At 35.0% G+C, this 25,884-nt stretch overlaps 1 protein-coding gene across 1 annotated transcript in view; it reads left to right on the top strand.

Annotated features, from left to right (window-relative positions):
- The window catches only part of LOC149826780 (E3 ubiquitin-protein ligase UPL6-like), a 146,926-nt gene that overhangs the window by 23,606 nt on the left and 97,436 nt on the right, over positions 1 to 25,884 (top strand). The window contains exons 5-6 of the mRNA XM_090018976.1: positions 10,796 to 10,976; positions 13,384 to 13,566. Coding sequence (XP_089875102.1) covers positions 10,796 to 10,976; positions 13,384 to 13,566 — 364 coding nt within the window. The remainder of the gene's footprint in view (positions 1 to 10,795; positions 10,977 to 13,383; positions 13,567 to 25,884) is intronic.

Raw genomic sequence — 25,884 nt, 5'->3', positions numbered from 1 at the left:
CATTTTCTAATGAACACTACTGCAACTAGAGTCCTAATTGAGGTCATACGAGCTACTGGAGCAAAAGTTTCTTCATAGTCTATACCATATTCCTGAGAGTATCCTTTTGCAGCCAACCTAGCTTTGTATCATTTTAGGGATCCATCACTCTTTATTTTGGTTTTAAATACCTATCTACATTCCATTGTCTTCTTTCCATTGGGCAGATGTTGAACTTCCCAAGTATGGGCTTTATGTAATGCATCTAATTCTATTTTCATAGCTTCGACCCATTCTTTTTTGTCTTTGGCTTCTCTATAGTTGGATGACTCATGATATTATTGAATTGCTAGAAAACGTGCCCTATAATTTGGAGGAAAAAAAATTATATTAGACAAACCTACTTGGGGTTCTAGGAATTCGTTCAGATCTTCTAACACTAGGTTCTTCTATACTGAATGATTGACCATATTTTTCAAATGCACATGGATGCTCCCCATTATCATGTCTAGAGTATATGAATCAATTCTCTTTCTTCACTTGTTTCATTACTTGGCTCAACATTATCACTAACTTTATTTTCATCATTTTTATTTATGGACTTAGGTAATAAGTGAAACAAAAAAGCATACTCAAATTCTTCTTTAGGTCAAATCCTTTTCTTTTTTAAGAAAAGTAACATTTCTAGACACAAAGTTTATTATTTTTTGAGTCATAACATCGATGGCTTTTTCGATTATCGACATATCCAACAAAAACACATTTAATAGCTTTGAGAGAGAGTTTGTTGTATTCTTCAAGAAGTACAAAGCATTTACATAAAAAAAACCCTTAATCTTTTCAAATTAGGAGTAGTCTTAAAGAGTTTTTCAATTGGAAATTTGTTTTCTAAAATTTAGAAGGCAATTATTTATCAAATAAACTACGGTTAGAGCGGCTTCGGCCCAAAACTTTTTTAGAACATCTTTTGAAATAAGTAAAGTTCTCGTGGTTTCAATAATATAACGATGTTTTCTTTTGGCAATTTTGTTTTGTTGAGGGGTCCTAGGACATGATTTTTGATACAAAATATTGTGTTTTTAAAATAAAATTGAAATTCATTTGAAAGAAACTCTCTCCTGAGCCAGAGCGAAAGATCCTAATATTGGTTTTAAATTGATTTTTAATAAGATTATGAAAATCTTTAAAACATGAAAAAACTTCGGATTTGAACCTGAGAAAGTAGATCCAAGTATGTGTACTAAAATCATCCATGAATGTAACATAGTATGAATAACCACCTTTTGACATGACAGGACTGAGACTTTATACATTCGAATGCACCAATTCAAAAATTCCATTAGTCAAAGAAGTTCTAGATTCAAAAGGCAACATTTGCATTTTTCCAAGTATAGAATCCTTACATACATATTTTTTTCTTCACAATTTTTTTTAAACAAAAAGAGAGATAGTTTGGGTATACTTGGGTGTCCTAATCGTCTATGCCAAAGATCTAAGTCAATTTCTTGGGCATGATCACAAAAAGAGTGTTTAGGGAGACATCAGAAGTCCATATAATAAAGGTCTCATCTTTTATGTCTTTGCCCAAACAAAAGGAGAGATCCTGCACCCAATAAGCCTTGGATAAAAAGAAGAACTTACAACCATCATAAAAAATTTGAGAAATCGAAAAAAGATTTAAATCAAGTTTTGGAATAATCCTAACATTTGAAACAAAAAACTTGTTTGAATCACTTGTGATTTTGTCTAGATTTCATATACTTTTAACTTTTAAAGAAGTACCATCTATAGTTTATACACATGAAAAATATGAATTAGTGCAATCGGATAGTAGTGACTCATTATGTGTCATATGAAAAGAGGCTTCCGGATCCGAAATCCAAGAGGACTTACTCGAAGGAGAAGAAGAGACGACGACACCGGATCTATGAGTGGCTTTTAGGATTTGTGATATGGCCTCCACAATTTAGGTAATCGTCAAATCATTGAAGTTGCCTCCCTTGTTTCTTGAGGTTCTTCACCTACCACGACCATCTTTTTTTAGTTTGGGACAATCCGACCTTATGTGCCCTGGTTATTTATAATAATGACAAGTAATTTTACTTCCTTTGTAACCTCCTCCATTGTAGCCTCCCCTATTATATCCTCCTCCATTGTATTTTTTCTCAAAGTGAAGATGTTTATATGTTTTTACATAGTTTACGGGTCTTGATACAACAAAAACCTCATCACTAGTCTTGTGCATTCCAAGTCTAGTTTCTTCTTTGCATATTTGAGCAAGGGCCTCACTTATAGAAAGAGCGGAAGTTCTATGAAGTAGTGATGATCGGACTTGCTCAAATTCCGGTCCAAGACCATATAAGAAAGATAAAAGATTCTCTCTCTCTCCCTTTGTTGCTTCATTGCAATTGCCGAACCTTTTTACTTGGGTTCTAGCATAGCCAATTCATTCCAAATAGGGGATAAGAGACCATAAAAATCTCTTACACTCTTATCTCCTTGCTTGGTAGTACGTACCTTATCTTGGAAATAGTGTAGTCGAACCATATCCTTTGAACATGTTCTTTAAGAGGTCCCATGCATCACATGCTTTTTTTAACTATGCTATTGGTAGCAATCTTGAACTCTATGGTATTCATGAATCATGAGAGTATTTTAACATTATTAGCCTCCCAATCCTCCACTTTTCCTTGTTATTCTTGCCAATCTTCTTTTCTTCTTCGGAAAAATCATTGATTTGGTATCTTTTTCTTGTTAGCTTAAGTTGAGGTTCATTAGTGGTGCTACTAACATGACCCCATAGTTTTTCCCCTTAATACGGTTCCATGGCGATAACCCACATCAAATAGTTGCATTCATTGAGCTTGTAGGAGATGACAGAGGGAGATTCTCTTTCACCCATGGTAACAATCTAGGTGAAGGAGATGTCTTGAAGATGAAGAGCAATGCTTGAAGATGACCACCATCACAAAGTAAGCACACTTAAGATGACTTTTAATACTACAAGAACCCTAGGCTCTGATACCATGAAATGAAGTGATTAACAATCATAATGGACTACTAAGGGCTACAAGAGAACATAAACACACAAGGACCACTATTGGGTCAAATACAATCTCACAAAGGAGACAAGTACAAGATCACAATCTCACCAAAACACAATGAAAAATAAATAATTTTATATCACTTCAAATATGCTTGTAAAAAGCATAACATTACATGGCATAGAGGGGCTCTATTTATAGAGCCATACATGGAAGAGAGGGAGGCAGTCCAACCAACGATCGTATTTATGACTATTGGGAGTCCAACGACTAGTTAGACTGCCTCCCAACAATCATATTTGACTTAAAGTATAAAAAAAGAAAAATAAATAAATATCAAAAGACTATACACTCTCTATTAGACTGTATTTATTACAATAACCAAAAAGACCAAAATACCCTTGATATACATATATATAAATATATATGTATATCTGATATATATATATCCAAGGTTATAAGTAGTACCCAATAGTAACATCGTATTGTATTGTATTATAAATGTATCATAAAATTTTAATAATAAATAAAAAAACAAAAAATAAAGAAAAACTTGAAGCATTTATGTCTCTATTACATACCACAAGAGTCATATATCTGCTGTCTTCAGCGTATCATACAAATCAATTGATTTCCAAAACATGGTTCTTTTAGAGCATTAGACAAAGAAATTTATCAAGGTCTTCGACTTTCTATTTGTCCACCCATCTGTCATGATGCTACACCCAGTCTTTCTCCATGCCTTCCTCATCTTATCACAATAAGCCTTTACTTTATTCACATTAGCATCTAAAATCTTTCCAAAGCATGATGCTGATCCTATGCTATGGGCTTTAGAATCAGAAGTAGTGAGCTCATCTTTGTAATACACATTCTCGTAGGGCTCTTCATACGCCATTTCTGCCTCATTCATCTTCTCTTTCTTGTCTTTTTCTTCTCAGATCATCAAGTAATTGCTGGCATCCATCAAATTTCTTGACGTGCATGCGACAACATTATGACGTGTTCAGGCTAAATGATGCTTCAACCGAGAGATACCACCCAAAAACTAGTTTGGCAATAGTTGTATTTGATTCTTAATCGGTTTCTACTCGTTACTTGAGTGTACCATTGCCATGTCGGATCTTTCAATGCCATTTTCCCCCAAAAACACTCAATAACAAGCAAAGAATAAATATTTTTTACCTTAACCCACTTTCCTGAGTGAAAGAATGGGTGCAAATGCACTCTTGAGAAAATCACAAAAGCCCTCTCCCTTGCGCACTAATCGCCCCCTGGGTTCCCTTCCAAGAGCCTCCACACATATGTAGAAGTCGGTCCTTAAGAGGGCTTTTAAACCAAAAAACGAAAAGGCCTGTTTTTGGGTCTTTTAAAGTGCGTCAGACTCGTATCGTACGATACGATATGAGTTGATACAATGGTGTATCGTACGATATACCCAACACAAGTATGATAAACACTCGTATTGTATCGTTAGACCAAAAAGTAACAATGCATATCGTGCTGTATCGTACGATACGACACGTTACAAACAACCTTATATATATCGATACATTATTTTAACAAATACTCCTCACTTCCGAAACTTGATGGAAATCTCGATTCTCCCACGCTTCTCCTATGCTTTCCACACACTTCATCTATTCTTATTATAGGTTTTTTCACTCTACTTTTTGTATTTTCTCTCACGCTTCTCACTCACTTCCATGTGCTTTCTTTAAATTGACAGTCATCATTTTTAGATTTGTTAAAAATTTAATTCTTACACTAAAAAATCATGAAATTTAATAATAGTCACTTTTATTTTAGTTTTTATTTGCGTTCCATTTTTATTCCTGTTCAATTCTTATATTGTTTTTTTATCCTCGCTTCCTGCTTCCTGTACATTTTAAAATGCATCGCTTTTCGCTTCTGCTTCCCGTATCATTTTTTGCTTCCGCTTCCTAGTATGCCAACTTTGATTCATACAGCTAGTCAATTTCAGTATTCTCCCACTATAGTACATATGAGTGCTGTAATGAGGATAGTTAGATATGTTAAAAATATGATTAATCATGATATATTTTTATCATCTTCATCCCCATTAGATGTTATTGCATATTCTGACTATGATTGGGGGAGGAGATGTAAATGATCATTACTCAACCATTGAATTTTCTATTTTTGTGGGTGATACTTTGATATCTTGGAGATGCAAAAAGCAACAAAAAGTGTCCATGTCTTCTACAAAATTCGAATACCGTTCCATGACCACTACGACTTCTGAATTTAAAACAGTTACTGGAACACTTGGGAGTTTATATTAACTGAACTCTCAAAATTATGATGTGAAAAAAAGAGCGCTGTCTATATTGCAAAATATTTCATGAGCGAATAAAGCACATTGAAATGGATTGCCACTACGTTCGTGAAGAATTTCTGAAGAAGACCATCACATTGCCGTATGTGCTATCTCAGTATCAACTTGCATAATTTTTCACCAAAGCGCTTCTGTCGCCCAGATTTCACTTTCTCCTTGGCAAACTCTAAGCTGTTGCACTGTGTGTTTGAGGAGGGTGTTAGGATATGCATTTAGGGGGGGGGTGTTAGAATATGATGCTCATTATATATATGTTTTTATATATATATATATATATATATATATGTCCAAATACATATGTGTGTATATATATATATATTTATTTATTTGTGATTGTAATATGTTTTACCCTTCATGGGCATTTTGGTCTTTTGACTTTTGTAATAGGAACACCCCATTAGGGGTTAACCTGTCTTTTTCTTAATTTTGCTTTTCTTATATTTTTGTATTTGTCTTTTGTAATATTGTCAAGGGCATTTCTGTCCTTGACAATATAACCATTGGGGGTTCCCCAACCGTTATAATTTTGGAACTCCTCCCTCTTTTGTGTATAAATACGAGACCTTGAGTCATTTGTAAAACATGTATTTTGTTTGCATTTACCATTCAATAAAGATTATATTTTTTATGTTTTGAGTGTTCCTCTAAGCCCCTAAGTGGCTATTGTGCTTGTGCCCCTTTTGTGGGTTTGTATTTGCCTCTTGTTTGAGGTGTTGAGACTTATTGATCTCATTAGGGTGTGTAGAGCAAGGTTACCGGGAAGGGAGACAAAAATGAGAAATGTGCTAGGGAACAGAAACAGGAAAGGATGCTATATATAATTATATATACATATAAAGCCACTAGAACACATTATCTGGAAATATGTGAACCAGAGCGTGAACTAGGTATTTCCAACTCTTTTTTTGCAAATCTGACCCCGTAATGTGTTTGACATGGTCCATTCGCTAGAAATCGACATTTGGATCGTGCATTTTTGACAAAAAATACGATTTTTGAATGGTTGAACATTTACGAAAATTCAGAGTCCTTAATTTTCAAGCCTAAAAATATCCTGCTTATGCGTCGTACTTGGACAATCTGAGATCTGGTCTCCATAAAATCAAGCATGTAGATTGCATCCGTATGGTGAAATTTAAGGAAAAAAAAATGCTCACGAAAATCTCGGTTTATACTTCTTTTTCACATATTTTCAATCAATATATTCTATTCTCTCTCTCTCCTTTATATATATATGGGATAATATTTGTGCTATTGAAGGCACAAAACTAGAGTATAAATCACCTTCTTTTCATATTTTTTTAACTTTCATGGTCCATTTGCTAGAAATTGACTTTTGGATCGTGTATGTTTTGACGAAAAAATGTGAGTTTTGGATGCTTGAATATTTACAAAAATCCCGAGTCATCAGTTTTCAACCCTTAAAAGATCTCAGAGCTGGTCTCCATAAAATCAAGCATGTAGATTGCATCTCTATGGTGAAATTTATAGAAAAAAACAAGAAATCTCACAAAAATCTTGGTTCGTACTACGCTTCACATATTTCCAATCAATATATTCTAGTGTCTCTCTCATTCATATATATATATATATGGGATAATATTTGGTGCTATTGAAGGCACAAAACTATTGAGTATAAATCACCTTCTTTTCATATTTTTTGGACTTTTTTTGTAGATCGGTCCTTATGGATGTGATCTACAAGGTTCATTTATTAGAAAATAAGTTTTGAATCATGTGATTCTAACATATAAGCATGTCTTCTAAGGGCTTAAAAAAATGAATGGCCCTATAATGAACTAAAGCAGTTCATATCTAGGCAACTCATGTTTGCACTTTGTTCTACTCAATTTTATTATGAATTGAAAATTGGTGGGTAGATAAGGTTAGATGAGGCCTTGCTTTGGACTTGACTAGTATTTTCTAGAACCATGTTCAAATGCACAAAACTCAGGTCTTACCCATTTCTATTTCGATATTAGTGTGAGCATTGTATGTATCCATAAAATTGATATTGGTTAAAATGAGTAAGCAATCCATGTCCTATCATTTTTCATCCCTCCAACCATTTTTCAGCCCTAACCATTTCCTACACAATTCATATGAAGAAAACTTGGCATGGTTTTATTAACAACTGACTATTAGATTGTGGCTTCAGTGGGTTGAAAGCAGAGTTACCAGAAGCTTCTTAGATAGGTGGGAAGCTTTCTTCTCGGAAACTCGCTTCGGAAGCGCGATACTCCTCGCTTCCGAAACTTGATGAGAACCTCGATTCCCCTACGCTTCTATGCTTTCCACACGCTTCATTTATTCTTATTATATGTTCTCTTAACTTTTCATGCTTTTTATGTGTTTTCTTTGACTCTTCTCACTCACTTCCATGTGCTTTCGCTAAATTGGTAGTCATCATTTTTAGATTTTGTTAAAAATTTAATTCTTACACTAAAAAATCATGAAATTTAATATAAGTCACTTATATTTTAGTTTTTATTTGTATTTTATTTTGATTCTCATTCAATTCTTATATTTCTTTTCTTTTTATTCCTCGCTTCCCGCTTCCTATATAGTTTAAAATGCATCGCTTCTCGCTTCCGCTTCCTGTGTCGTTTCCCGCTTTCGCTTCCTAGTCTGTCAACCTTGGTTGAAAGCATGTCCACTTTAAGGTGTAAATTTTTTATCAGTGGGACGGATATGAATTTTTTTATTTAGATCCCTTGTAGATGCATTAAAATATGTATGCAGGGGCAGTTACGACTGTTAGAACTACATGCGGGGAGACAAGGTTGTTTCTAATTAAGGTTCTGTTAATTCAAGGGTCTGTTTTAAGCCTGTACTTTTGCTTTAGTTATGGATTAAATAATGTCTTATATCCTGCCAGAAGTCCCTTGGTGTAGTACTGATTAATCAAGATAAAAATGATATACATAAGCAACTAAAACTTTGGAGGATCATGCTAGAAAAAAATGGTTTATGATTTAGTAGAACAAAAAGTGAATATATGGAGTGCAAGTTTAGTACAAAAGCTAGTGATAGCAATGCCATTAGAATACAAGAGGTGCCTATTCAACAATGCTATAAGTTTCAGTATTTAAGGTCTATATCAAGGTTGTAAGGATCATATCGTAAACTGTATTAGTCAGGCCAAAAACAAGATAAGTATCGTAAAATCATAAATTTTGAAAAACTTTTAAAAAATAAGAACAATAGCAAAAATTCTATAAAATCATAACACACAAAACAATTATGAAATGCACAAAATGCAACCATAAAATTACATATGAAACATTTATGTCTCTATGAGCTTCATAAGACATCATCAAACATCAACTATCTCACAAGAACAATGAAAAATATTAAATATCTTGCAATTAAGAACATGCCACTAGACTCATACTTTCATATTACATGAACAAAAATATTAGCAATAGTTGCACTCGATTTTCAATCGGTTTTCACTCATTACTTGAGTGCCCCATTGCAATGCCGGATCATCTGATGCCATATTTGTTGGAGTGTGGAGCATGGTTTCTACTTTGATATAAATCTTTAATTTTCGTAGATCCAACTTCGTGGTAAGTTGGTAGGGGGTTGTAGGGGGCAACACCCCTTGAGGCAATTTTTTTTTGGAGAGTAGCTTTGTAATTTCACTCATAATAAATATTTTTACCTTAACTCATTTTTTTTGAGTGAAAAAATAGTGGAAATGCACTTTTTTCTACCTTAACACACTTCTTTGGGTGAAAAACAGTAAAAATGCACTCTTAACGAAATCACGAAAGCCTTCTCCCTGGTGCAAAGGTCGGTTCCCAAAATGGTCTCACTGCTTCTAGGGTGCGTGAGAAACTCTCTAGTATGTTCTATACAAATGAGGGTTTCGACCCTCAAAAGCTGTTTAAAACCCAAAAACATGATAGCACTATTTTGCCCATTTTTAAGTTCGCAAGCACTGCATTGTACGATACAATACAATACAACACCGTATCGTACGATACAACACCATATTGTATGATACATGTAATACACCTATGCATCAATACGCCGGTTGGGTTAAGTGGAGATAGGCTAGTGGTTTGTTATGTGATAAAAGAGTACCTCTACGATTGAAAGGGTGTTTCTATAAGACTGCTATAAGACCAACATTATTATATGGAGCTAAATGTTGGGCAACTAAAAAATGACAAGAAAGAGTGCATGTTGCAGATATGTGTATGTTAAGATGGATATTCGGGGTTACAAGAAAGGATAAAATTAAAAATGAATATATTAGAATGCACCTAGGAGTCAGACCAATAAATGATAAAATAAGTGAATGTTGTTTAAGATGCTTTGGAAATGTTGTACGAAGATCTCTCACAGTGCCGTGCCTGTGACAACGGTTGACATAGTACAAGTAGGAGTTAGGAAAAGAGCAAGACCAATGAAGATTTGGAAGGAGGCACTTAGAGGTGACATGAAAGATTTTAAAGTGACCGAAATTTTAGCTCTAGATAGACAGGAATGGAGAAACAGGACTCGTAAACCTGACCCTATGTAGCGGGGATAAGGCTTGATGATGATGATGATGACGAGGAGCAATATGAAGAATTAAGCATCTAGCACATGATTTTCTTTTCAAATAGATTCATATCTTATCATAAACTTCTCATAGTCAACAACACTAGATTATATTGGCAGGTATGCCTGGACTAAATTTCGGAATGTGATGAATATACACAGGTGGCACCAGCAGAAAATAAACTGAGTTATTAATTGGGCAGAAGTTGATTCATGAGCAAATTTATAATCTTTGAATCAAAATATGGACTATTTGATAAAGAATATCACGTAGAAATATATTTCTTCTTGATGGCGCCTTTTTTTTGCTGCTTACCTAATTTGTACTTGCACAAACTTCTGGATGACCGACTTGTATGCCTTTAAAGAAACCATGCTTTGTGCATAAGCTTCTGACATGACTTCTGGATTTGCGTTGCTTCTCGGGCAATACGCTTGCCATATTATGTTTTCCTGAATGAATTATTGTCCTCTTTCCTTTTGTTTCTGTATGGAAAGAGGAAGGAGGAGATTACTTTAAATGATATGTCATGGACAAGATGCAAATATAAGATGGTTGAATTCATAATTTAACTCCTGAAATCAATTGATGTACGAGAAAATTCAAAGTCGAATCAAGCCCTTTCCATCAGAATGTAATTGTTAGTATTAGGAAATAAGACCTTTGAGCACAATGTTGTTTTGGTTGCCTATATTGTCTACATTGTTTTGATGTGCCTAAAGAAGCAGATCCTAATCCTAGTTTCTCAATATTAAAAACTTCTGACTTGGCTTCTGTTTTTAACTGTAATATTTTTCTCATATGTGCTCTTATGGCTGGCTCAAGCATACTTATCCTTTTTTCCCTAACTCACCATAGGGATCGACTGAAGGATCAGCTTTTTCTATCCCCTAATTCTGCTGGCGTGCCATCTGTGATTTTACTGGAGACAGTTGCTAGCTTGATAGAACCCAAACTTCCCTGGGTTTGCAAAGTTGTTGGATTTATTACTGAACAAAATGCATTTGGCTTGTTAAGGGATATTATTCTAACTGGGCTGGTATGCATCTCCTTTGGAATTTTCTCCACCTTGAATTGTTCTTTCATGGAACCTTTTTTCTTTGTTCTCATTGATTATCATCTTTTACTTGCTGTTTGTTGTGGTGGTGTTATTCAAAAATTTCCAAGTGGTTTATCTTCAATCCACAGCTTCTCTTCTATTGCCAAATAGATGAGATAGTGGTTTGTGCATGTCAACCTAAGTACATAACATGGGTACTCCAAACTGCTTAGGGTGTCCATGATGATGCTGGTACTTCTGGTTGTTGGTGCTGGACGCTTCTAGGTGCTGCCTTATGTCACATGGACACTTCACTTTAACATGCATGTCTTGTGTAGACACAACATCACACCAGTCGCACCATGGCACTTCATGGACACAGTCAAACCTATATTAGAGATGACTACCGTGTTCCTAACTTCATTTATCCTTTTAATGATCTAGGTTGTTCATTTTTCCTTTTCTTGCTTGATTTTTCTCTTAAAATTTGCCATTGATTGCATTATATATCAAATTTCAACTTGAATTTCCTATTAATTATGGCTCTAATGATTTAGAATGGTTCAAGAATTTGCACTTGAGGGTATTCATTTTTCATTGCTTTAAGAAATTTGAATGTGCATTGTCTAGCACATGCACACACATGCATAGACGAGGACGTGCACCATGGTCATAAATCTCATAACTATGATTTTCTCGGCAAAGGAAAATCTTGCAATAAATTTTCAAAAAATATTTTTTGAGAAAATCTTAAAAAAATGCTACATACAGTTTTTAAAATATATAGAAAATATGAGAAAAAACATTAAAAGCATACAAAATATAATGAACATAAATATCACATTAATAATGCGATAAGATCAGGATCGAAACACGATATTTTTAAAATATGTGATATTTTTGGAATTGTATTGTTTTTTAAAATCTCATCATAAAAGTGCAAGATTTAAAAAAAACGGTGATATTTGTTACTATGACGTGCACACACACACACACACACCATACATTCATAACGTATGGTTGTGTCCCCTATCCTAGTTCTACGCAACTCCCATGTTGTGTCAAGCGTCTCTGTGTCATGTTCTGTACCCGTCTATGGCATAAGGGCTGCCTCATATAAACATAGTACATAATCTATAAGATAATTTGTGTAGCTCTATAAATATTTTGTAGTTTTTATTTATTTTTCTTGTATATGTTTTAGTGTGACTTGTAGTTAGTGTCTGTGTGTGTGCGGGTGCGGGTGGAGGTGTGTGTGGGGTCATATACAATGCATATCGTGTATATTACCTGTGTACATGAATGCAACATACATAACCAGTTGAACCCTCTCCTCTTTGTAGAACGACAGTCATACCAGCCTTACTGATGTCGTAACATGAACCAAGGCCAATACCTATGTGATATATATATATATATATATATATATATATATATATATATATATATTTGTTTGTTTATATTAAGACCTGCTTGAAACATGGTACTTTTCCGATGCTAAATCATAAACCAAAATGGTTAATTGACCATGTAGGAGAATTATAGACACATGCACAACATAAACCATTGGCTGAGACAGGCTGCTACCCCGTGTTCTAGAGATAAGATGATACAGCAACCTGCATGGGCTTTGGTCTAGCTAGGCATACACTTTTTAGTGACAAGAAAGGGTATGCCTCTCAAGAACAATATAACAGTATACAAAGTAAATTATGGTTCTTTTTTTTTTATTTTCTTATTTTTATTATTTCTCTTATTCTGATTAATTATTTTAATTAATATTTCAGTTGGGTCAAATATTTTGTTGATGATGGTATCCTTAACAAGGGCCTTGACTTTTCTCATCTTTTGCCTTCCACAAAATTGATAAAAAAATGATACAACTAAACAATGGTGTGCTGCATCTAAAACAGCCTATTTTATGTAACCATCTATAGCTTTAGCTCTCTGTTCGTGGGGAATTCTTGGTTATTTAGCACTTAAAAGAGAAAAAAAGATTATGCAGTGCCTCTTCATGAAACTTCTGACAGTCTTATTTGTATTAAAATGGACAAACAGAAATTGAAAAAATCACTCTAAACTCCTTTTTGGGTTCAACAGCTTCTTTTGATAGCTCTAATATCTAGTCGTGATCAGATTTGGTGAAAACTCAAGTTCTAACAGTTGGTACTTCTGAATTATCATGTCTGCGTGCGTGCATGCATCTGCGTGCCTGCGTGTGTGTGTGTTTGTGCATGCTGTGTGTGTGTGCGCTTTCCTCTTTCGTAACATTATTAACTAATTATGACCCAACACCTTTTGACCTTGTATATTCTTGTAATGAGAGGCCTGCATGCATGGACATGCTTTCTCTTGTATTTGCTATTTGCTGTTTCTAATAGTGGGGATGGTGGTGGTGCTGTTGTAGAGAAGCACGTCTTTTGGAAGTTCCTGCAGTAGAGCATCATCCTTAGAACGCGTTCTCACTATTCTTGCTTCTCATGTTGATTCATTACCATGCACTTGTCCAAAAGTTGATCCTCAGCGGAGTTTCCCTTCAAAAGTTCTCACAATTCCTTTTCTTTGGAAGCATTTTCCATATTTTAAGAAGGTAACTTTATGGTTTTCCTGTACTTTCTTTTTTACATATTTTATCAATTCATTCTATAAGTCTGGTTTGTGTTTTTGTCCAATCTCTTACAGTAAATGATTAGCAACTTATTCATACAATATGCAGAGAGGCACAGATCGTGCTATTTTATGGTAAAAGAGGAAAATAATTCTGCGAATAGTTGTAGGACAGAAACCCTATGCGCTGAGAAAATTTGAAGATAGATGCATTTTCTATTATAAGTTCTTGATTGCTAGAAATCCTGGAACATTAAAAAGATTCTAAAATAGTTTAGTTTTATCATTCAAAAAGTATTGCTGCATACATATCTGCGAAGAGTGGGTGCTGTTTGGGTTATTTAGGATCATTCGGGCAAAGCCTAGGGTAAGGCATATGATAGAGAGCAGCAGCCACCATGTGAAGGATCAAAAGAAAGAAAGATGAGGTCTATGAACAAAGTACTGGATATGCCAACATACTGGATTCTCTCTTCCTTTTTTTTTGTATTCTACCTGTTAAATACTAGCAGGGTGTAGCAGGCTACCCATACATCGGGCTCTCGATGAATGAAGTTTATCTTAAAGTTTTATTATGACAAAACTAAAATTCATGAAGATATTAAAATAAGTATACATTAAAATAAAATGTTTTGATCTTAATTAAAAAACTGCATGTGATAATATTAAAGCAAACAACTACCTTTTTATACCCTTCGTAGTTTAGGAAGGAAGCTCTAGAAAAATTAATCATGCATCCTTTTTTACCCGTCCATCTACTGAGAAAAAAAATTAGAAAAAGTAGAAAGCTAATTTAATACATTTTGTGGCTAAACAGTACACAGGAAAAAATGAACATACCATTTAGGTTAAGCAGTGCCTGGCAAAAATTGTAGTGGCTATGTCACATTGGTGCTGGTGCGAGTGCAGATGCGGATGCGGAAATACAGAACTTTCAAAAAACTTGGGTGCGGGCTTTCGGGTATGGTGTGTGTGTATATATATATATGTCAGTCTTGAGTTTGAGTTGACTCAAGTTTCACTCAGACCTGGGCCAAAACAGATCCAGGTCTGATTCAAATCTGGGTTGCTTTGACCCAAGTCTGAATAAGATCTGGGTCTAAACAGATTCAATTCCGGTCAATCAGACCCAGGCCTGATTTCAGACTCAGGTTTGATTCAGACCTGGATCCATCCAGGATAACTGAGGTCTGATTCAGAACTGGATCAGATCCAGACCCAGGTCAGATTCAAACCTGGATCTGGTCCAGATATGAATCAAACCTGGATTTGGGTCTGATCCAAGTCTGAATCCGACCTGAGTCTGACCCAGGACTGAACCAGGCCTGGGTCTGATTCTGACCCAGACCCAGACCCAGGTCTGATTCACAGCGGGATCAGCCTGGGTCTGACCCAGTTATGATTCAGATTATAACACCTGGCTGCATAATTGCGCCAGGTGTTACAAGGCACCTTAAATGTTTGGAAAAGGAAAAGGAGAGAGAGATAGAGGAGGAGGAGCGGAAGAACTGGAGAGAGAGTATTTTGTTTGAGGGCTGCCGAAGGATTGTTGAAGAGTCGTCGCCGGTGAGTGGAGGAAAAGCACGGGAGGAAAGGGGTGTGTGTTCTTTTGACTCTTTTTGATTTTTAAAATTTTGTATTTTTCAAAATTTTGGCCAAAATGAACTTGGTCAGCATTGACTGAGTCCATTTTGGGACATTTCTAACCTCGGGTGCGAGTTGAGTGCATGTCACAGGCAAAAAGTTACCCTTCCTTTCACCACACGGAGAGGGTGCTTGGCGAACCCTGACCACCCTGACCGACACAACTCACCTTAGAGGATGTGTTTAAGCTTTGGGGCAACGAGCTACATAAGCCTTAGCGAGTGTGGAAGCGAATTCAAGGCCGTGCATATCCTATGCATGCTTAGCACAAACGAAGACTTGAACAAGCCAAGCTGAGTTGGTCGAAAGCATAGCAATGCCAATGCCTTTGGCGTAGAAGTAACCAAGCCAACGATGGACATATGCATCACCTTTCTATGACGAGTGCACAAGCAATCGAGGGTCGAATAGACAACAACGCGTCTGAACACGCGTCACGGACACGAGAACATGAGTTCTAACAGGGCGTGAAATGGGCAGGTACAGAGTCCTGAAACCTGTGGGCCCCGTGGGGCGTATAGTGCACCCCTCGGGAGACCTCCCATTGCGGTAGAAAAAGGTCTTGCGACCTCCAGCCGAAGGCAGTTGCTAGAATGACTTAACACAACTCTCTAGCCAAGAGGAATCATTGTTGCTCGACATGCACTCATTGAGCCCCTCGCATGGGTGCGAGGTTGGGCAGCAAGGTGGGGAGCAAAAGCGGGCCCCAACACATGCTTTAGACGCTCAAGAGGGGAATTTGCATACTCATGGGTACTCCCGTGCGCACCAAAGTGCTGCCCATCAGATATAGAGGTTGCCTCTTCAAGACCGCATGGTTGGCATACCAATGCTAGCTATAAGAGAAATGGTCCTTATATAGGTGTTATGAGATCTGACCCCCACTACTAGGAATAACTTGAAAAACACTTAGGAACCATAAAATTTTACTTAGCCAAATTCTCGAAAGTCTGCCCGAATGAAGTATTGAATTTCGCCAAACTGACCTCACCATGGTCTTCTCTATATATGAATGTGTTGGCAAATTTTCGATCTTGGGTAGTAAATTCTCAACGTGTATTGAGGAAAGCGGGCCCGAAGTTTTAGGCGGTCTCGTGTGGGCACCGACGAAGCACCCCCCGACGAAGTTGCTCATTTTCATGTTCTGACTTTACGGACGTGTTATTCGTATATGATGAGTAGGGGAATGCCAAACTTTAATAAAACAAGAAGTCTTCACACACCTCGCTCAAGAGGCACAAATCACACCCACAAATCGTTCGAAGCACAAAAAACCACTAAGGGATTATGAAGAACACAATCACAAATTGCACATGCACAAGTCCACTATGGGACAATCCAAAAAGCACTAAGGCTTACACAAGCACAAGAGTGCAAACAATATCAAAAGAGAGACAACACTTAAAAACAATGAATTTATTTATCAAGGAGCTTCAAAGAAGCTTACAAATAGAAGGGGCTTTAAGCCCATATTTATAGAGAAGAAGAGGCCAAGAGGGAGCCTCCAAATAGACGTTGGGAGTAGTGTTATTAAAAACACGCCTTGAGGTGCAAAAGGCACGCCTCGCCTTGAGGTGAGGCCCTCTGTGCCTCAAGGTGCCAACATGAGACATGAGGCGTGAAAAAAAAACGAAGAAGAAAAAGTTCTTAGTTACTTTTATATGTTTATATTTAATTAGTTTCTTTACATTTTATAGGTTAATCTCATTTTTTATATAATTAGTTTTCCAGTTATGTTAGCAGTTTGTTAGTTATTTTTATATGTTATATTTAATTAGTTTCTTTCCTTTTTATATGTTAATGTCATATGTTTTAACTTTTATAGGTTAATCTCGTATTTTTAGTACTTATTTGAGATTTTCTATTGCTTATTGGTTGTTGCTTTATAGGACATTATATTTTTCAATTATATAATTAGTTGCCCAGTTATGCAATAAGTTTCTTAGTTACTTTTATACATTAATCTCATATTTTTAGTACTTATTTGAGATTTTCTATTTTTTATTGGTTGTTACTTCATCAATAAAGCATTTCTTTATTTATTTGTATTTTTAGATATTTTTCTACAATTTTTTTAAAGTTTTCAAAAAATAATTTTGAGGCTTATGCCTCGCCTCAATTTTTGGTGGAGCGCCTCGCTACGCCTCAACGCATTTCACAACACTGGTTGGGACGCTCCCAACGGTCATATTTGTGACCATTGGGAGTACTCTCAACGACTATAATAAGGCATTTTACAAGAATTCCCTTACATAATGAGATTAAATACAAAAAATTAAAAGAATAAAGAAAAACTTATTTTCTAGCATGCACAAAATGACCAAACTGCCCCTGGTGGGCAATCTAAATTATATTATGAATTATAGTTATATCCCCCCCCCAAACTAACAGTGATGTAAAGGAAAGTTTGCAAATACAAAAGAACCCATGTCTTTAAGAGTCTTCATAGTCTCCATCATGTTTCTTCATTAGTTCCTTCCATTGAATGATGATTAAAGTCTTCAATATTTTTGTTCAATCATTTGCTCAAAAACGACTCTTCAGAACCTGTAAAAATGATCAACACGCCAAATATCCCAACTATATAAAAGAACATATATATCATAAAAACAAAGAACATTTTTAAATATTATTTGTTTAAAATATATTGATATTATAAAAGAAGGCATAAATCATTCATCACTTTAAACATTCATGAAAACATTTATGGAAATATGCACAATACCCCAATACTTTGAAATGAGAAGGTAAAACCTGCTAGGAAAACTTCAAGAGTCATGCATAAGATGTGAAAAACTCAAGAAACAGGATTTGTCAAGAAAAAACACATTAATGTATGCAAGACATAAAATAGGGTTTGTTGAGTAATATTAATACAATGAATAAATGACTCACAAAAAGGTGTTTAAATCATAAAATCCCACAAAGAAAAGTATTTGACTCATAAATAGATTTACTTTTGAGAACAAGTCATTTTTACACAGTGAAAAATATAAGAAATAATTCAATAAAGGCTATGATAAGTCAAATATGAGAAACATGGATGAATCAAACATTATGTTTTAGAAGCAGTATTAATCATGCATATATGAACGAATCATGCAATAGTTTATAGCAAATGAAAGAGTCACTTAATCATGCAATAGTTTAGAGCAAATGAAAGTCACTTATGGACCAATAAAAACTTTTCTAAGAGAATAACTTATAAGAGTTTTAAAATTCAACAAATCTCATGAAATAATATTTTTGCAAATAGTAATATATATCTAAAACACACAAGGCAGCTTATCATGAAAAAAATTTAAAGTGTCCGTAATCATGCAATTAGAGCATATTCGATACAAAATGCATGAAAATATTTCAATAACCATTTTTTATATAAGGATAAATGAGTAGTAGAAATTCAGAAATTTTGTGAAGAAATTAAAAAAATCTCATATAAATCTCAACAATAGCTTGACCATTACAAACAATCACCTCACTAGACCTTAAATCCTCAAAATCAAGTGTATCTGCTACTAGAACAAGAGCATAAACATAAAGCCACTAAAGGGCCAAAGACACACACAAAGGTGTGTATAAACATCTCTTGTTTACATATAATGATACTCTAAACAATTGTATCAACGATTAGAATAAGACAATAATCATAATGCCAATAATAAGCTAAAATCACACACGAGGTGTGAACAAACATCTCTTGTCTACATATAATGACACTAAAAGACAAGAGTATCAATGACTAGAACAAGAGCATAAACATAAAGTCACTAAATGGCCAAAGACACACACGATGGTGTGTATAAACATCTCTTGTCTATATATAATGACATTCAAAACAAGTGTATCAGCGACTAGAACAAAAGCATAATCATAATGCCAACAATGAGCTAAAATTACATACAAAGGTGCGAATAAACATCTATTTTCTACATATAATAACATTAAAAAAATAAGTGTATCAGTGACTAGAACAAGAGTATAATCATAATGACAATATTTGGCTAAAAACACATACGAAGGTGTGAACAAACATCTCTTATCTACATATAATGACACTTAGATAAGAGGCATAACAATGGGAAGACACTCGAGGTAAGAAAGCTTGTAATGGAAATACACTAATGTCACAAAAAAGAATATCAATTTTAACAATCCTTCGAAACACCATGGTTTCAAACAATAGATTGCCATCATAAATAAATAGAGTTATAAGCATTCATAATAATAACAATGGCCAATCAACAAATGAGTGATACTCACAAATCTAGAGATCAATCAACCGTCAGTTAGAGCCAAACCACAAATTACAATCTAAACTGACATAAAACGAGATGCACACGACTCACCCCAACAAACATCTCTGAGCAAATAACAAGGCCAAGAAAATGATGCATCATATAAAATTCTGTGATGGACAATCCAAATGCCATAAAAAGCAATACATACTCACATAATTTAATTTTCAAATAAGTGAGTTCATATCAAATATTCAATTTGAAAAAGCAAGTTTCAAATTAAGTCCAGTAAAGTTAGGTAAAAACCTTGTAAAGGTTTGTGCAATCATATGCACATAAGATATTAATTTATAATTTTTGATAAAACCTGTAAGTAAAGACAATTAAGGTTACATCAATAACAATGAAGAATGAGTATGGCCAATATAAACAAGCTATATAGAGAGAGAGCTCAATATAGGTTATAAGTCTATTATGAGACAACAATGGTATACAACATAAAATGGGCCAAAAACTTACAAAGGTTCTCAACGAACCATACACAAGACCAAGAGCATACCCAAGCATACTGAATCATAGATACTCACAAAGAGATTAAAATTCATGCATATCCAATAATCTAATAACTTTAAGGCCACATAAAATCCACTATAATATTTAACATTTTATAAATGACAAGCGTTGTTAATAAAAAAAATTACTGTTCATTAAAGATCCAAGTGGACAAGCATAACAAGTGTCTATTAGGGGCACACCAACAAAGCCCACAAATGGGCATCAGTAAAAGGCTCAAGATATAAATTTCATTTGTTGAACAAAAAAGAAGAGGCATAGAAAACATATAATCATAGTAATTAGAGTCCTTAAGAAACCACATACTTAGTGTAAAAGTATCTTCAACAAGATACCAAGAACAATATTACAATATTCTTGGAAACAAATGTGAACACACACGCACAACAAAAACACTTGTGCACAAAGAGCACAATACAAACTCACAGATGCACAAATGCGAACCCAAAAGTCATAAGTTCCACTAAAAGAGCTTGGGCTATAATCCCACAAGCTTAAGAAATACAAAGGGGAGAGCCCCTTATTTATAGAATGCAAGAGGCCTTGGAGGGGCCAACATGTAGACGTTGGAGGCCCTCCAACGGTCACAATTGTGTCCGTTGGAGGGGTCCAACGTCTACACGGTTGGGCCCTCCAAGGCAAGTCAAAGTCAAAAAGAAAAAGACAAAAGAAAAGAAAAGAAAAGAAGAAAAAAGAAATTACATGCATATTCGAAATGTGAATACACATAAAAATAAAAGGAAATACCTAAACTACCCCTATGGCTAATATTGAGAAAAATACATATTATATATATATATATATAAGTATTATATATACATATACATATACATATACATATATATATAGTATATGTATATGTAGTACTTATATATATAAAATATGTATTGTATTACAAGATTAAGATACATAATTTAACACCCCCTCAAACTTAGGGCAGAATGACCAAGAGTTTGCCAAGAAGAAAGTTGAATCGCAGAGCACACAATGCTTTGGTGAAGAAATCAACCAACTGATATTCTGATGTGACATATGAAAGGTCAATGACTCCTTTGAGATACGCCTCATGAACATAGTGACGATCCATCTCGATGTGTTTAGTCCGCTCATGGAAGGTGTGATTTTTTGCAATGTAAATTGCATTTTTGTTGTCGCAGCACAACTTGGTGGACCCTTCTATTGTGATCCCCATGTCTTCTAGCAACTTATGGATTCATACAATTTCCATTATAGTAGTTGCCATGACACGGTATTCAACTTCAGTTGAGGAAAGTGATACTTTTTGTTGCTTCTTGCACCTCCATGAAATCAGTGAGTCTCCTAAGAACACACAGAAACCAGTGGTGGAGTGACGGTTATTTGGGTCACCTCTCCAATCAAAGTCAGTATAAACAATTAATTTTAAATCAGAAGAGGACAAAAAAACTTCCTTATTTAGAGTACCCTTTATGTATCTTACGACTCGCAAGATGACAATCATGCGGACTGAAGTTGGTGCGTGCTGAAACTGGCTTGCAGTATGGACTGCATGAGAGATATCTGGTCTGGTAATACTCAGATACATCAAAGACCCTACAAGTTGAGTGCAGGGGGTAGGATCTGAAAGAGGAATCCCATAATCAATTTTCATTTTAGCTCCTACTATAGCAGGAGTTTCACAAACCTTTTCATCTATAATGCCTGACCTGTCAATGATCTCAGAAGCAAACTTAGTTTGAGATAAAAAGTACCCTCTATGAGAGTAAGTTACTTCAATACCCAAAAAATAAGTTAGAAAACCCAAATCAGACATTTCAAATTTATCTTTTAAAACTGACATTATATTTTAAACCCCAATAGTATTACTTCCTGTAATGAGCATATCATCCACATATACAACAACAAAATCACAATCCCTGCAATGGATTTTCTAACAAACAAAACACTGTCAGTAAAGCAAGAAGAAATATCATTTTCCAACATCACAAAATTAAACCTATCATACCAAGCCTTAGAGGCTTGTTTTAGGCCATAGAGTGCTTTCTTAAGACGAAGCACTTTCCCTTTGGGAGTCTCCATTCCAGGTGGAGCATCCATATAAACTTCTTTATTCAAATCACCATTCAGGAAGGCATTCTTAACATCCATTTGATAGATGTTTCGATTGTTAATGAATACAACAATGATGAGACATCGAACAATGACCATTCGGGCCACATGTGCGAAAGTTTCTTCATAGTCAATCCCATACTCTTGACTATAACCCTTGGCAACTAATCGAGCCTTATATCTCTCAAGAGATCCATCACTCTTAGTTTTAACCTTAAAGACCTATCTACACCCTATTGTTTTCTTAATCTTAGGAAGATCTTGAAATTCCCATGTCTTAGCCTTTTTTAGAGCTTTGAGTTCATTTCCATCGCAACTATCCATTCAGGACTTTTACTTAGCTTCCGCAAAGTTTCTAGGTTCTACATAAGAATGAATAACACTCAGACAAGCTTTATATCTAGGTGAAAAGGAGTCATACGATATGAACCTAGATGGAGCCTTTCTGTGTCTTTCGGTTCTACGAAGATTTTCCTCTTCACGAGGAACAATCTGACTACCATATCTTTCAAGAGCACTTCTAAAGGTGCTTCTATCTCTATGAATATAGGTGATGGGATCTCTAGATGGTCCTTCATTGATAGGTTGTTGTGAGGAGATTTTCTCAATATCAATATCACTTGGGTCATTTTGATTTGACTCATCATCACTAGAATCATCATCTTTGGCTAATAGTTCAAATAAAAAAGAATAGTCAACATTTTCATTATGTGATTCAGAACTTTAAAAACCACTCAGATTTTTCAAAAAACTCACATTTCTAGAAACATATAGTTTGTCATTTTTAATGTCATAACACCGAAAACCCTTATGGGTTTCTGAATACCCAAGAAAGGCACAAGAGATGGCCTTTGGCGAAAGCTTATCATTTCTATCTGTAAGGACAAAACACTTACATACAAACACCCTTAACCTGCTATAATCATGTTTTTTTTTTATATAACTTTTCAAAAGGAGAAATTTTGCTCAAATTTTTTGATGGAAGTCTATTTATGAGATATACCGTGGTAAGGGCGGCTTCAGCCCAGAGTTTCTTTGGAATGTTTTGCGAAATAAGCAAAGTTCTAGTAGTTTCTATAATATGCCTATGCTTCCGTTCAGCTAACCCATTTTGTTGCGGGGTTTTTGGACAAGATTTCTGATGAAGAATACCATAACTTTCAAGATAACTCTTGAACTCATTTGAAAGATATTCACCACCAGAGTCAGACCTAAGAATTTTTAAACTTCCATAAAATTGATTTAAAATCATCATATGAAATGTTTTAAAAGTTTAAAAAACTTCATGTTTATGTTTAAGAAAATATATCCAACAAAACCTAGTGAAATCATCAACAAAAATAACATAATACGAGAATCCTCTTTTAGATATTACAGGAGCGGGACCCCATACATCGGAATGGACAATTTCAAAGGGTTTTGTCGAAAACATGGATCTTTGAGAAAAAGGTAGACTTTTCATTTTCCCAAGAATACAATCATTACAAATAAAATCTCCTTTACAAAGATGTTTAACAAAAGGCAAATAAGAGATTTTAACAATGTTGGGATGACCCAGTCTCTTATGCCATACATGAATATCTTTGTTTTGAACAACATTACAAAATTGATTCTTGGAGACTTGAAGAAAGTCAATATAGTAGAGGTCGCCTCTCCTAGAGCCTTCCCCAATCAATCTCCCGGACTGGCGATCCTGAATCCAACATTTATCAGAAGTGAATTTTACATCGCAATCATGATCCGAGAGTTGAGAGACCGAAAGTAAATTTAAATTTAGTGTAGGTATAAGACAGATTTTAGGGATAAAAAAATCTTGTTTTTCAAAATTTTCTATTCCTTTAATTTCAAGTAGTGTTCCATCCGCCGTTGAGCGAATATGCATAACAATAAAAGGAAATACTTAAACTACCCCTATGGCTAATATTGAGAAAAATATATATTATATATATAAGTGCTATATATACATATATATAGTATATGTCAGGGTTACCGGAAGCGCCTAGCTAAAAGGGGAAGCGCGCTTCGGAAGCGCGAAACGTCGCGCTTCCGAAGCGTGGGGGGAAGCGTCCCCCTTTTTTGGGAAGCGCGCTTCCCTTTAATGGGGGACGCGTTTCCCTTTAATGGGAAGCACGCTTCCCATCATGCTTCCCCCACGCTTCCCCCTCGTTTCCCCTGTTTTTTTCATTTTATTTTTTATTTTTTTTTATTTTTTTCGCTTCCCCCTCGCTTCCGAGATGCTTCCTAGGTCGCTTCCGAGACGCTTCTCGAATCGGTCCTAAGTGGTCCCACGCTTCCCCGCTTCCTAAAATTTTGAAAGTGCCTCGCTTCCCGCTCCCGCTTCCTCAACTGGCAACCATGGTATATGTATATGTAGGACTTATTATATATATGAAATATGTATTGTATTACAAGATTGAGATACATAATTTAACACTTAGAACATCATTTTTGATATATTATAGGAATATACACCAATAATCATAAAGACATTAATATACCCAAAATATACTTTGTTTCAAAAGATGCTCACCAATGAAAGGAAACAAGGTCCTCCAAAAGATATTTACCACAACAACAAAGTGGACACTCAAAGAGTTTCACCAAAGTACCTAAAAAACATTCACAAGCCACAAAAGGGCTCACACTAAGTCACCAACAATGGACACTCAAAAGAGTTCCATTAAAATACCAAAAAGAATACTCAAAGAACCACAAAAAAGTTTACTCACAAACACCCACTAAAGGGGTACAAGAACAAGAGATAAAAATACTGATTTTATTGATCATAACACATGCAAGAAGCATTAACTTATTTTAAAAAAGCTCTACATAGATTTCAAAGAACATGCTTTGACATATGTATGAAATTATCAATAATCCTAAAAGTGTTTAAATTTTTTCAAAAAAAAAATACTTTGAATGAACACGTACACAAATTTACTAATGGATATACACGAGAGCATAGAAAGTATATATTTTTGTAGAAAAATAAAAAAATGGAGGATTTATCATAAAGAGCTCAACAATATGTGCTACGTATGAGTTAATATCAAAACACAAACTTTAGTTCCAATTTAATTTTTAAAGAAAACACATTTTTCATGATTAAGAAATAACTATAATATTTCAAACAAAATTTTCAAAAATATATCAATACCTTTTTAAAGATAAAGAACTAAAAAATTATCTATATATAAGGATTTTAGAATACATACCGAAGCCCACAACATGTAGCTCTATTTAACTTGAAAGATTACAAGAGAGAAAGAAAGATGTATACAACACAACCTCTTGGTCCCCACAATCACCACGATCACATGGGTACCATGATCACGTGATGATCACACTTCAAAGTTCCAAGAACACCCTCGCTCTGATACCATGTAATAAAACAAGGAGTCTTCACACACCTCACTCAAGAGGCACAAATCATACCCACAAATCGTCCAAAATACAAAAACCACTAAGGGCTTATGAAGAACACAATCACCAAGTGCACATCCATGAGTCCCTTATAGGACAATCCAAAAAGCATCAAGGCTTACACAATCCCAAGAGTGCATAAAACATCAAAAGAGCGACGACACTTAAAAATAGCTTCAAAGAACCTTACAAATACATGGGGCCTTAAGTCCTTATTTATAGACAAGAAGAGGCCAAGATGGAGCCTCCAAATAGACGTTGGTAGGCTCCCAATCACTATAAGAAGGCATTTTACAAGAATGCCCTTACATAATGAGATAAAATACAAAAAATTA

This window comes from Nuphar pumila, chromosome 10, assembly GCF_984573655.1.
Source record: "Nuphar pumila chromosome 10, dmNupPumi1.hap1.1, whole genome shotgun sequence".
Lineage (NCBI taxonomy): Eukaryota > Viridiplantae > Streptophyta > Magnoliopsida > Nymphaeales > Nymphaeaceae > Nuphar > Nuphar pumila.
The sequence above is the reverse complement of the archived record's forward strand: the minus strand, read 5'-3'. Positions and strand labels throughout refer to the sequence as shown.